A 12,212-nucleotide genomic window follows, 5' to 3' on the forward strand; every position below is an offset into this window, starting at 1 on the left:
TACCATGTACGAGCGTGGTACTGTTGTGAGCCTTTCTTTTACTTCGGCTGGCTTCCATTTCAGTGTTGCTGGATCTTGAATTGTTACTTTTTGACCTGAAGCAAATTCTGGGAGATGCCTAGCAGACCTGTCATGGTAGTACCTTTGAAGCTCCTGCCTCTCCTCTAGTCTGGTCCCAACTGCTTCGTTTGAGGCATCCCTTGGGATTTTCCTCGGGAGGTTGTCTTGTATCGGTCGACCTAAGAGAAGTTCAGCAGGTGATGGCAGCTTGTGATCGATGGGTGTGGCTCTTAGGCAAAGGAGACCCATGTCAGGATTTGTTTTTGTCTTGAGAAGAATGGTTTTGACTGACTTCACTTGGCTCTCAGAAAGCCGTTGCTGCGTGGATAGTGTGAAGAGCTGGTAACATGCTGAAAACCAAAGTCTGTTGCAAAAGCTTCGAACGCTTGGCTGTTGTAGTGGGGCCCATTATCGGATCTTACGACCTTTGGGATTCCGTGCTCGCTGAGATTGTTTCATGATTTTGACTATTTTTGCTGTTGCTTTGACCTCTTGGTATCGGCCTGACAAATGGATATTTCGAGTAATAGTCGGCGACTATTAGGTGATCTGAACCCTCCAAGGTGAAGATGTCTGTGCCAATGTGTGCCATGCCCTTGGGGGTACTTCTGTAGGGATAAGTGGTTCTTTTTGCTGGCTTGGTTGTAGCTCCTGGCAAGTGATGCAACTCTTGGTTATTTCGTCTATGTCTTTATTTAGCCCTCTCATCGCAGCTGAGTTTGTCTTCTCGGTTCCTTGATGCGCTGTGAAGTTGTTAAGATCTCTCTTTGTAGCGCGGGGGGGGGGGGGGGGAATGATGATGCGGTGACCTTTCATGGCTATCCCATCTTCTACAGCGAGTTCATCGCGGAAGGGCCAATATGGCTTCAGGAGTGCTGAGACTTGCTGGATGGTCGAGGGCAAGCCAAGATGAACCATTTCCTTTAACGCATTAAGCTCAGGGTCTGCAGCTGTCTCATCTCGGATTCTCTGGAGCATGTCTTCACTGAATTGTGGATAGATTCCATGCACTTCCACATTCATTCCTGGGATAGCTTCCTTTTCTTCTGGTGATAATCTGGAGAGTGCATCGGCAACTTCCATACTCTTGCCTGGCTGGTAGCGGATTACAAGGTCATACAGTTGGAGCCTCTGTAACATCCGCTGAAGACGCGGGGATGCGGCAGTCAGGTGCTTCAGGTAGATACTCTCGAGGGGCTTGTGGTCGGAGTGGACAGTAAAACTGTGGCCAAACAGGTAGGTGTGGAATTCCTCACCACCATACACAACGGCAAGAAGTTCTCTTTCGATGTTTGCGTATCTGGTCTCCACATCAGTGAGCGATTTACTCGCAAAGGCTACAGGTTTGCTCTCCTGCATGAGAGTGGCACCCAGGCCTTTCAGTGAAGCATCAACCTGAAGGATGATCTCCTTCCTTGGATCAAAATAGGTAAGGGTGACTTCATTACTGACAGAGTCCTTGACCTTTTCGAAGGCATCTTGATGTGCGAGGCTCCACTGGAACTGGTAGTTTTCTTTCAGGAGCTCTCTAAGTGGAGCTGTCAGAGAGCTGAGTTTTGGGATGAATGGACCCATATAATTTGCCAAACCCAAGAAGGTCTGCAGTTCTTGTCGGTTAGTTGGGGACGACATTTGTTTTATCGCCGAGACTTTGCTTGGGTCTGGTTGGATTCCTTCTTTGCCACAGACAACACCGTAGAATTTGAACTTCTCTTGTTTCACAAAGCATTTCTCAGGATTTAACTTCAGGCCTGTTCCTTGGCATCGTTCTAACATCGCGTGCATGTTGCGATCGTGTTCCTCAGTGGTCTTGCCGAACACTACGATGTCATCTGCAATTCCTGCGACTCCTTCGCATCCTTCAAATGTTTAGTCTATCTTGGTTTGAAAGACGTCTTGTGACATTTTCAATCCCACGTGTTAGGCCAATTTCCCTTTCTAATAATGCTGTTGTAGAGACTTGTTAGGGACGGTGCTAAACCTTTGGCAGTTAACTTTAGTATCTTCGGAGAGATTCCATCCCACCCTGTAGCTTTGTTTGATTTAAGAATTTTCAGTTCGTTTTCCACTTCACCGGAGCCAATTTTGTTAAAACCAAATTGAAGGCCTTGATAAGCTTGCCGAATGCTCTCGACACTCGGGGTGTTTTTCAAAGTCTTTCTCAACTAAATTCGTTACTTGTGCACCTCCAATGGCATTCGCAGCGGTTGAAAAGTAATCACCAAGCTCATCTGCCACTACTTTCTGGTTAGTTACAATTCGATCGTTAATCCTAATGGCAATTTTTGTCTCCTCTTTGGTTTTATCACTTAGAAATGGTTTGAAGGTTTTATAGAAATCCCTCGGTTTCTTCCTCAGTTCTTCCGATTTCTGGGCCCAGTAGGCTTTAATAGCACGTCTTCTTTCTTTAGTTGCCAAATTTCGCCATTTCCTTTTCAACTCCCAGTTTTCTAGAGATCGGTTTTGGGCAAACATTTGTGCATATTTCCTTTTGTTCCTAATTGCCATTTTCCATTTTTCGGTCATATATGGTACATCTTTCTGCCTAACTCTCATCTTCTTTTTCGGCATATGCTTATCCAGTACACTTTCAAATATAGTTTTCCATGCGTCGTATTGGTCCTCGATGGCGTCAAATGTTTCTCCAACAATCCAGGGAGCGCTAGCCAAGTCCTCATTAAGCTGATCCACATCCACGTTTTTCAGGCTTTTGAATGTGATGGTCTTTCGCCTATGCTGTAATACAGATTGCTTTAAAATACCATAAATAAGATGGTGGTCACTTATCTCTGAGTTGAAAGAACCACTAGTCCTGAAAAGGTTGGGTTTGTTGGTTAAAATAACGTCCAGCAGTGTCTCTGATGTCAGCGTAATCCTCGTAGGCTTGGTAATTAAACACTGCATTCCATGTACTTCTTCTAGGTCGGCAAGTATTCTCCCTTCTCTGCTTTTTGGCTTAAGCCTATCGAGGTTCAGGTCACCTGTGAGGATAGATATCTGTTTCTTGAGGGAAGCCCACATGCAAACGTCATTCAGTTCCTCCTCTACTTGTTCTAAATAGTGTGGGTCTGGCTGGTGATCCGACTGCGTTGGGGGTCGGTATATCCCAAGGAAAATGACTTCGTTTTTACCAAGTCTAGCTTCTATTGCAAGAGTCTCGATTGTTTTGTATTTCTTCGTTACTTTTAGCTCCTTCGAGGGTAAACTAGAATCAAAATAAGCTATCATCCCACCGCCTCCTTTTTTTCTGTCTTTTCGATACATGTTGTAGCCCGTTAAGGTGAACTGGCTGTTCGAGTAGGACTTGTCGATCTTTGTCTCTGAGAGAAAAATAATTTGTGAGTTCATCTTATCATTCAGGAGTTTCAGTTCTTCAAATTTATTTTGCAAGCTGTTTATGTTCAGATGGAACATTAGTATCTGACTGGACTGTTCCTCCCTTTCTTGCAAGAGCAGATCAAATTCCTGTTGGCCGCAATTGTTAATTGCCACATTCTCCTGGGAGTGGATAAGTGTGTTATTCTCTCATTTATCTGTCATTCATTATTTTTTTTTTTTTTTTTTTTTTTATTCGTCTCATTTGCATCTGGTTGTAGAAGAAGTTGATTTGCATAGTTTCCTTCGGTAGTTATTATTTATTCATCCTCAAGGAAAAATGAGTCTCCCAATCTCGGTAGAGAACATAGTGGACAAGTCCAGTCGATTGCTGGTCGTTCAAGAAAATATTTAAAAGTCGATGCAGACATGTTGAGGCACTTTACATGAATCCATAAGCCACATTCAGAGCATAACATCGCATTCTGATTATTTCGAACGCTCTTTTCGCATTCCTTACAGGGAAACTTTAGCTTTGTCGGGCCTGGATTAAGGTGAATATCTCCAGAACATTCCAATCGTTGGATGTTAAACCAACTCCGCTCATCAGTTGAGTGACGCACTCGACAATGAAGAAATCGTCTTCCGCGGCAACGTGGTCTTTGTCTTTGTGTACTTTCGACTTGAGATCCAAATTTCGTCTGATAGCTGGTTACATTGGTCGTTTCTTGGTGCTTCCAGGTTTCCAGCACGTTTCTTGAGAAGTAGATTTCGTTCCCAATAAAAAACGCGATACACAAAACCAACAAAGCCGTAAAATAACGGGAGCTCATCGCAACATGACCGACCGCCATTATGTAAATTATGTAAATTTCGGATTATAAGGTATAAAATTAGCCTCGTTATTTCCACCGTATAATGTACATAATGTCCATGATGTCTATTATCAAATATGTTGTGATAACGAGCAGAGCAGAATGCCATAGAACAAATTAAGGCTGATAGTAAATTTTCTTTCGTAGTACTTTTGAGACCCCATTAAGGGGGCGGGGGCTCAGTATCCTGTATCCAATTAATTTTTGGGGATAAATATCCCCTATCCCCATTAATTTTGTTGGTTTGTATCCCCAGCTGTCATGTTCGATATCCCGGAATTTATTGTTTGAATATCCGTATCCAATTAATTTTCCCCCAAATATTCCGTATCCTTCTAATTTTTTACGTAATTATACCATATCCCGATAACCCCTAATAGGGCCTCACTTTTTAGCAAAACACCTTGACACCTTTCTCGATTGATACATACTTGTTATGCAATGCTTTCGAGTGGTATACCATGGAATATCCCACGCGAGTCACTTGCATTTCTGCGTATACACACGAGCTTTCCTGTATTCTGATTGGTCGTATTTTATATGGCATAGTATTAAATCTAATTTGCATAGTTATGCTACAAGTTTGAGTAACTGCAAAGAATTTTACTACAGTAATTATTTCTTACATCAGGTACACGCATCCATCTCTTCGCCTGTAGCCGATCGCTGTACCGCACACTCTTTAAGCGATGAAAAGGAGACTTTGTTTGGCAGCCCTTGTGATCATCTCCACGATCATACGTGCTCCCAATGTGAAGAGCTGAAAACTAAAATATCCGACATTCAGAGATACTTAGGACGAGTGGATCTGGGACTACCGGGTGAAGAGTTAGATGACTTGCGCTTTATGGCTGATCAAGCAGCTCAAAATGTTCTGTCCTGGAAAGCCCATCAACTAAGAAGTAAAAATCAGGACCTGCCCAGACTAGAAGTACTTGAAATACTTGACGCGTCATCCGTGATGATCACCCAGGACTGGGCCATGAAGTTTTTGCCACAGAAGTATCGTGAATCTCAGACCGACTGGTTTGCGAAGAGGGGCATTTCTTGGCACATAAGTGTTGTTGCAAGGAAACATCAGGGAAATCTCCAAAGTCAGTCTTTCGTCCACATTGTCGAAAACTGTGATCAAGACAGCGCAGTGAATATCCGCATCATGGAACACGTATTGCGCACACTGAAAACGGAAAATCCTGAACTTACTACAGCATTTTTTAGGAACGACAACGCTGGATGCTATCATTATTCGGCCTTGCTAGCTGCATGCCGTTCCATGGGAGCTGCCACTGGAATCACTGTTTCTAGAGTTGACTTTAGCGACCCTCAAGGAGGAAAGGGTCCATGCGACCGCAAAGCAGCGACCATCAAAGGGCATGTTCGCAGATTCGTAAACGAGGGTCACGATGTGCAAACTTCGAAGGACTTAGAAACTGCAATACTATCAGCTGGAGGATTCCCTGAGATAAGAGTGGTACGCGTTGATTCATTGGGGATCGAGGAGAGCGCTATCAAATGGCATGGCATCAGCTTGATCAACAACCAACAGTATACGGGCACAACCATAACTGTATGGCGAGCCTACAACGTCGGCAGTGGAAAGATTATCGACAAACAACTTCCAAGAGGTACTCGTATGTAGTATGAGAATAACGTGTAACGCAGTCATTCCTTTACCTATGCCCTTGCTGGTTAGTGTAAGAGTGCGCGCGATAACTAGGTAAAAAGCAAATGCAAATACAGTATTACTCTTCTTTATTCTGAGGGATAAGTAACTGCGAATCTTTATATGACATAAAGTTTATTTTAATAGCCAAAAGGTGGATTTATGTTTACAGTAGCACTTACTTTCAACGGGTGTAAAATTACGTGCGGTGAATTGCGGTTGTTTAAAGAAATGTATAATGATTACCAAGAGTGAGTACACATTTTGACAAAATACGTGCGGTAATGATTCAATCATTGTTTTATCGGCATTCACGGTTTTGATTATACTGCCTGAATTTCGTTCTACACGCACCAGCACACAGATATCCTTTAGTGGGAACAGCGTTTAATCGCGCAAGTTCAAAAGTGTGCTGCTCTCTAGGTTTTTTAGTTTAAGTTGATAAATTTCTGTTGTTTGGTTTAAGCCACAACCAGTTTCAATGACACGTTTCAACAAGCGTTTTCGCCGGGGGAGTTTGTAGATGTCAGCAAAGTGGGGCGTAAAACAAGCCCTCAGAAGTCTTCCGATGAACAGACTCTTCCTGAAGTGTCAGAGACGACAGACGTAGATGCAGGTGTAAGTGTTTTCCAGTGTCCCAATGAAGGGTGTATCAAAGTTTACCAGAGATACTCAGCCCTTGAAAAGCACCTATCATACGGAAAGTGTGAATTGCACCCAGAGAAAGCCACACTTCTTGACAAAGCGAAACAACTGTACCAAGTTAAGTTGACGGAGGGAACTAGCGCAGGAGCAACAAGCCATGATGATAGTGTCGCTGCTCGGGAAAGCGCCGAAAATTCCAATCAGCTTGCGAGAGGGTGGGCGTTGAAGCAAAAAAAAAAGCTAGGCGCTTCAGTGAAACTCAAAAAAAGTACCTTGATGAAAAGTTTGACATTGGCCAGCAAACTGGTCACAAAATGGATCCAGGATCGGTAGCTCGTGACATGCGCTACGCCAAAAATTCCGAAGGTAACCGGCTTTTTACCCGAGATGAATTCCTAACTGCGCAACAAGTACAGTCGTACTTTTCCCGGCGCGCTGCCAAGCTACGTCATCAACATTCAGAAGATGACGGTATGAGTGATCACGAGGCTGCTGTCGAGCAACAGCAATACTGGGATACTCGTGAACAAGTTCTCAGAGAAGTTCAGCTTCAGCATCCAATAATTTATGACAATTTTGTCCTCTGCTCCATGTATCATGCCAACAGGCTGAAACAGCTCAGTGTTGACATGTTAAAGTACAGTATATTTGCGAGTACTTCGACATAAACAAGGATCAACGAGCAGTGCGACGGAAGGCGCCATATAATGCGCTTAAGATCAACTGAGCAAATTTGTCGATTGCTGTGAATTTCATTATCTTATTGATATTATATACTAGTAAATTTCGCGATTTTAATTTTCGCGTTCTATATTTCGCGAGTATTAAATTTCGCGACTTTTTTTAATTCGGAAAATCGCAAAATTTAGTATTCGCGAAATTAAGTGAGATTTCGAGTCATCTTGGCTGTTTACCAGTTCAAGGAACCCTGAAGAAAAAGCATTGCACTTCGGGTCCGCCAAATCAGTAAGTTACGTATCGTGAGTTACGTATATGTGAGGTGCAAAATCTTGAAATTTGCATGCTAAACATTGAAATTTCAAGTTTTGGCATGAATTTTAATATTCTGCATGCAAAATCTCGAAACTTCAATATTCTCCATGCAAAATACCGAAATTTCAATATTAGCTAACTCAAACAAAATAACTCACTCCAACTTAACCCACCCGCCTACCTCACACCATTATTGCCAGTATATATGGCGATTTACTAATAATAATAATAATAATAAAAACTTTATTTATCCTGAAGGGCCAATCAGTGATCATTAGATCACTGGTATAAACTGGCGATCAGCATTAAGTGTAAAATACATCTATTCTTAAAATTGTAGAAGATTTATATATATATACATATTAAAAATTTACATTAAAAAATACATTTAAAAAAATACAAGTATTCTGGAGTTTATGTATCAAATTCAAGCATTTAAAAAGAAGAGAAGAGCAAAGAGCAGCAAGCAAACAAAAAAAAAAAAATTGAACCTAATTTACAGTACATATATGATTTATACGGTCCTGTTCCATAAAATGCTTAAAAATGTGTGTCTTAAACTTAGATAGAGTGTTTAATTCTCTCATTTCCCTTGGTAATCCGTTCCATTCTCGTGCAGCGTCACACTTGAAAGTAGACTGACCCATTTTCGTTTTAGATGGTGTGACGTTTATAAGTGTTGAGTCTTTGAGTGTTCTACCGTGAATATCTGATCTCTTAACAAGATATCCCTCTAACTGGTGCGGACAGTTAACATTGTGTACGATCTTAAACACCAAAAGAAGCTTCAAAAACCTCCGTCTACTGTCTAAGGATAGCAGATATAGCCTGTTTCGCATATCCTGTGAGCACGTTCTGCGATTCGCAGCAAGAATAATACGCATGGCCTGATTCTGTAATCTCTCTAAGCGTCGTGAATTACTCTTTCCACAAACACCCCATACGATACACCCATAATCTAGGATGGGTAATATAGTTTGTTTATAAATGTTTAGAAGCACTCGTTGGCTAAGAAAGGGCGCGATCCTGCTTAACATTTTGAGCTTAGGATAAATTCTGGATGTAATATACGTAATGTGCTTATTCCAGTTTAGGCAACTGTCCATATATACACCTAAATATTTGCAATGTTCACTTTGTTTCAACAGCTTTCCGTCAAGTGTCACTTGTAAGTCACGGGTGTTAGCTACCGAATGCCTTGATCCAACTAGCATAGCCTCGGACTTTTTATGGTTGCTGATGAGACCGTTGCGGCGTAACCAAACGCTTACTTGATTAAGATCATCGTTAACACACTGTTCAGCAGCACCAACATCATTGGAACTTGCATGAAACTCAGTGTCATCGGCATAAAGAATTACGTCGCTGTTTTCACAGGCACTTGATATGTCGTTTATATGTATATTAAATAAGGTCGGACCCAACACAGAGCCTTGGGGGACTCCATGGGTGATTTGTTGCTGTTCAGACTCAATTCCGTTGCAGCTGACATATTGAGATCTCTCCGATAGGTAGCTTCTGAACCACGCGTACTCCTTTCCATGTAAATGTTTTGAAAGTTTCTGTAGTAGGATGCTGTGATTTATGGTGTCAAATGCTTTCCTCAAGTCGAGAAAAGCACATACAACTTTCTCGGTATTATCAATTGCCATTTTCCATGAATCTACAGCTTTAATGAGGGCGATTGTTGTCGACGAGTGTTTCATAAAGGCAAATTGATGTTGTTTTATCATTCCAGCTTCGAGTGCGAAATTTGTTAGAGCATTGTTCGTAAACGATTCAAAGATCTTCGAGATGCACGGAAGCACTGATATAGGTCTGTAATTGTCGCGTTCTGTTTTACAGCCTCCCTTGAAAATAGGTGTTACTTTGGCTACCTTAAATGAGGAAGGGAAGTGACCAGTGTTGCATGATAGGTTGAAAATCTTGGCTAGAACTGCACTGATAAGCGGTGCGGCAATCTTCAGAGCTTTCGCTGGAATGTTGTCTGAGCCAGTTGCCTTTGTGTGATTCAAAGTCCTCAGTGCTTTAAACATGTCCCACTCGTTGATAATAGGTAGGCTGAAGATCTGAGATGGAGTCTGGGACTGGGGCACTGGTTGTTGTATTTCAGGTGATGGTCTGTTCTCAAGGAGCGTGCAGGCTACGTTTGTAAAATACTCGTTGAAGGAGTTGGCTATGTCGAGTTCATCATTCAGTTCTATTTCTTCAACAATCAACTTTTCGGTTCCAGATATTTTGCTTTTAGATGGTAGAATTTGCCTCAATGTTCTCCAATACGCTTTTGGATTTCCACGGTTCTCTTCAAGTTTGTTAGCAAAGAAATTCTTCTTTCTTTTCCTATTAATGCTCGTTACCATGTTACGGAGGCGTTTGTACTCATTCCAATCTGTTGACAGGCCATGTTTAATTGCCTTTTTGTGTAGGTGATCTCTTTGCCTTATAAGACGAAGAACAGAACTATCAAGCCACGGGTGTGTCTGCTTTCGTAGTCGCTTTAGTTTCGTAGGGAAGTGAGAATCAATAAGAGACTTGAATAAGGATTCCCAGGCAGAATACGTGTCGTCGATGTTGTCAAAACAATCGAGAAAACTCCAGGGAGTTTTTTCCAATTCAGAGAGAAAATCTTTCATACTGCTTTCCTTCCATGACCGCGTTTTAATAATTCGATGTTTTGATGGACGGGCCACGGGGCATTTCATTTTTCCATATATGGGATAATGGTCACTGAAGGTTGTGCTCAGAGCGCCGCAAGCTTTAAACAAACCGTTAAGCAATAATGTTTAGGTATAAAACAAGGGAGTTATCACACTCTCCTGAGTTGCAGGGTGCCTTCTGACTATCCTTAGTGGGGTAGACGAGTCAAGCGTATGCCTTTTTCTTCTGCTTCGTAATAAAGGTAATCCAACTTTTTTTCCTCTAACATGCTGGTCTATTTGAGAATAACGCGACCCCAGTGCTTTGGCTAGTGCAGCTTCAGACCGAGCTAAAGAGGGAAAAGTTAAAACTTATGTTTATCCATTTATGCTAATGATATGCTTTTATTGGTAATCTGTTGTTCAAACAAATTAGTAGATTTCTACTAGTTTTTAATGAAACTGCTGCAATCTGATTGGCTGAGCTTTCGTTCACTAGCTATCAACCATTAGCATAACCCACCCGGGCTGACTATTGGTAAAACGCGCAATTTGATTGGCTACATAGGTGACATCTATTTGTTAATTAGTGTGCAGTGACTTTAGGTCGTCTACAAAATGGTCACTTTTTCTCGTTTCTCAATCTTCAGTTCTCGGAAGACTAAACGATGGGTGATCACTGTTACGCGACTTTTAAAACTGTTGAAAAAGCTGATAAGCAAGTGTAAAAAGCTGGAAGTTTCAAATGATAAGTCAGTTCGCGCAAGCGTTCGCTTATATTAACTCGGCGCAAAGTTTTATACTATTTAAAAGTAACTGGACTTCATTAACTATCACCCCATAGAAATCTCGAGCTCAAAATCTTATTTTATCAAATCGTCTCCGTTACTTTGGCGAATCTAGATGATTCAGGCATCGTCACATGTGCATGCGGCGTTTGTACGAGCTATGATCTGTACTCTTCTATCTGTAGAAATGACGTCTCACTCAGTTCTGCATGTATAATCCTGTTGTCTGTAGATATGACATCAAAATTCAATGTCAGCGTGAATGCTCAAGCAATGAATGTTGAAATAGTGGCTACAATGTATAATAATTATTTATTCAATACTTTTAGAAATTGCATTCTTTACACGAGGAAAAGTAGAAGTCATAAAATAAGTTGGTAGCATTAAAACCTTTTTGTGCTCAATAGATTCGACAGACAAATCTCATGAATATGGTAGATTTTCAACCCGGTCGGGACTCGCTGAATCTCGTTGAATCGAGTCTGAAGTCAAATAAATTCCAATATAAAGGCTAACCACAGGGCATCCTAAGCTAATTTAGGCTAATCGGGGTGCTATTCAGGCTAACCGAAGTGCTAAGTAAACTCACTCGAGGTCAATAGCCGATTTTTCAACCTGCAATCTGCAAAACATACCTTCCCATCTGGAGGTGAAATCGAAAATGTCTTTTCCTCGGAAATTAAAAACTATTTGAAGAAAGAAAATTACCTAGAAAAATATTCAGCTTCCACCAAACACATAACTGAAAGGTGCTTATAACTGATGACAAATTTCAAAGGGAAAGTCCCATTGCGTGAAAGTAAAAACGATTACCTGATCCCCACGCAGAAATAGGATAAAAAAGAGTAGAATATATTTCCCAGTATTTCGGTTTGCAAAACGAACCTTCTACTGGGGCTAAAGGAAAATTTTCATTTAGCGTCCACAGAAGATTTTTTTGCAAACCGAACTATCGGGCTTATATATATAATAATTCTTTTTTAGGCTACTTCTGTCTCGATCTCTTCTCCTTGCCGTGGGGATCAGAGGTTACCTGTTTTTTACTTTATAGTATCTCAACATTTTCACTGATCAAGGTTTTCAGAGGATCCGGCACTCTTCAGTGGTTTGCGGACTTGCCTATATTAGAGTTTTTAAATCATATTGCATTACACGTACACTAGTCACTAGTTGTTAACAAAGGTTTGGATAGTTTTGGTTAAGTTTTCGAAATGATGATCGGGTATGCCGCAGGGGG

The 12,212-nt window shown here is 41.4% G+C and overlaps 1 protein-coding gene and 1 pseudogene across 1 annotated transcript; both read left to right on the top strand.

Annotated features, from left to right (window-relative positions):
• Positions 1 to 5,232: 5,232 nt before the first annotated feature.
• On the top strand, positions 5,233 to 5,889 carry LOC144663200 (uncharacterized). Its single transcript, XM_078524120.1, has one exon. The coding sequence runs from the start codon at positions 5,233 to 5,235 to the stop codon at positions 5,887 to 5,889; it is 657 nt and encodes a 218-aa protein (XP_078380246.1).
• Positions 5,890 to 6,151: 262 nt separating this feature from the next.
• Positions 6,152 to 7,226, top strand: LOC144663203 (uncharacterized; annotated as a pseudogene).
• Positions 7,227 to 12,212: the final 4,986 nt, after the last annotated feature.

This window comes from Oculina patagonica, chromosome 8, assembly GCF_052425735.1.
Source record: "Oculina patagonica isolate OP01 chromosome 8, crgOcupat, whole genome shotgun sequence".
Lineage (NCBI taxonomy): Eukaryota > Metazoa > Cnidaria > Anthozoa > Scleractinia > Oculinidae > Oculina > Oculina patagonica.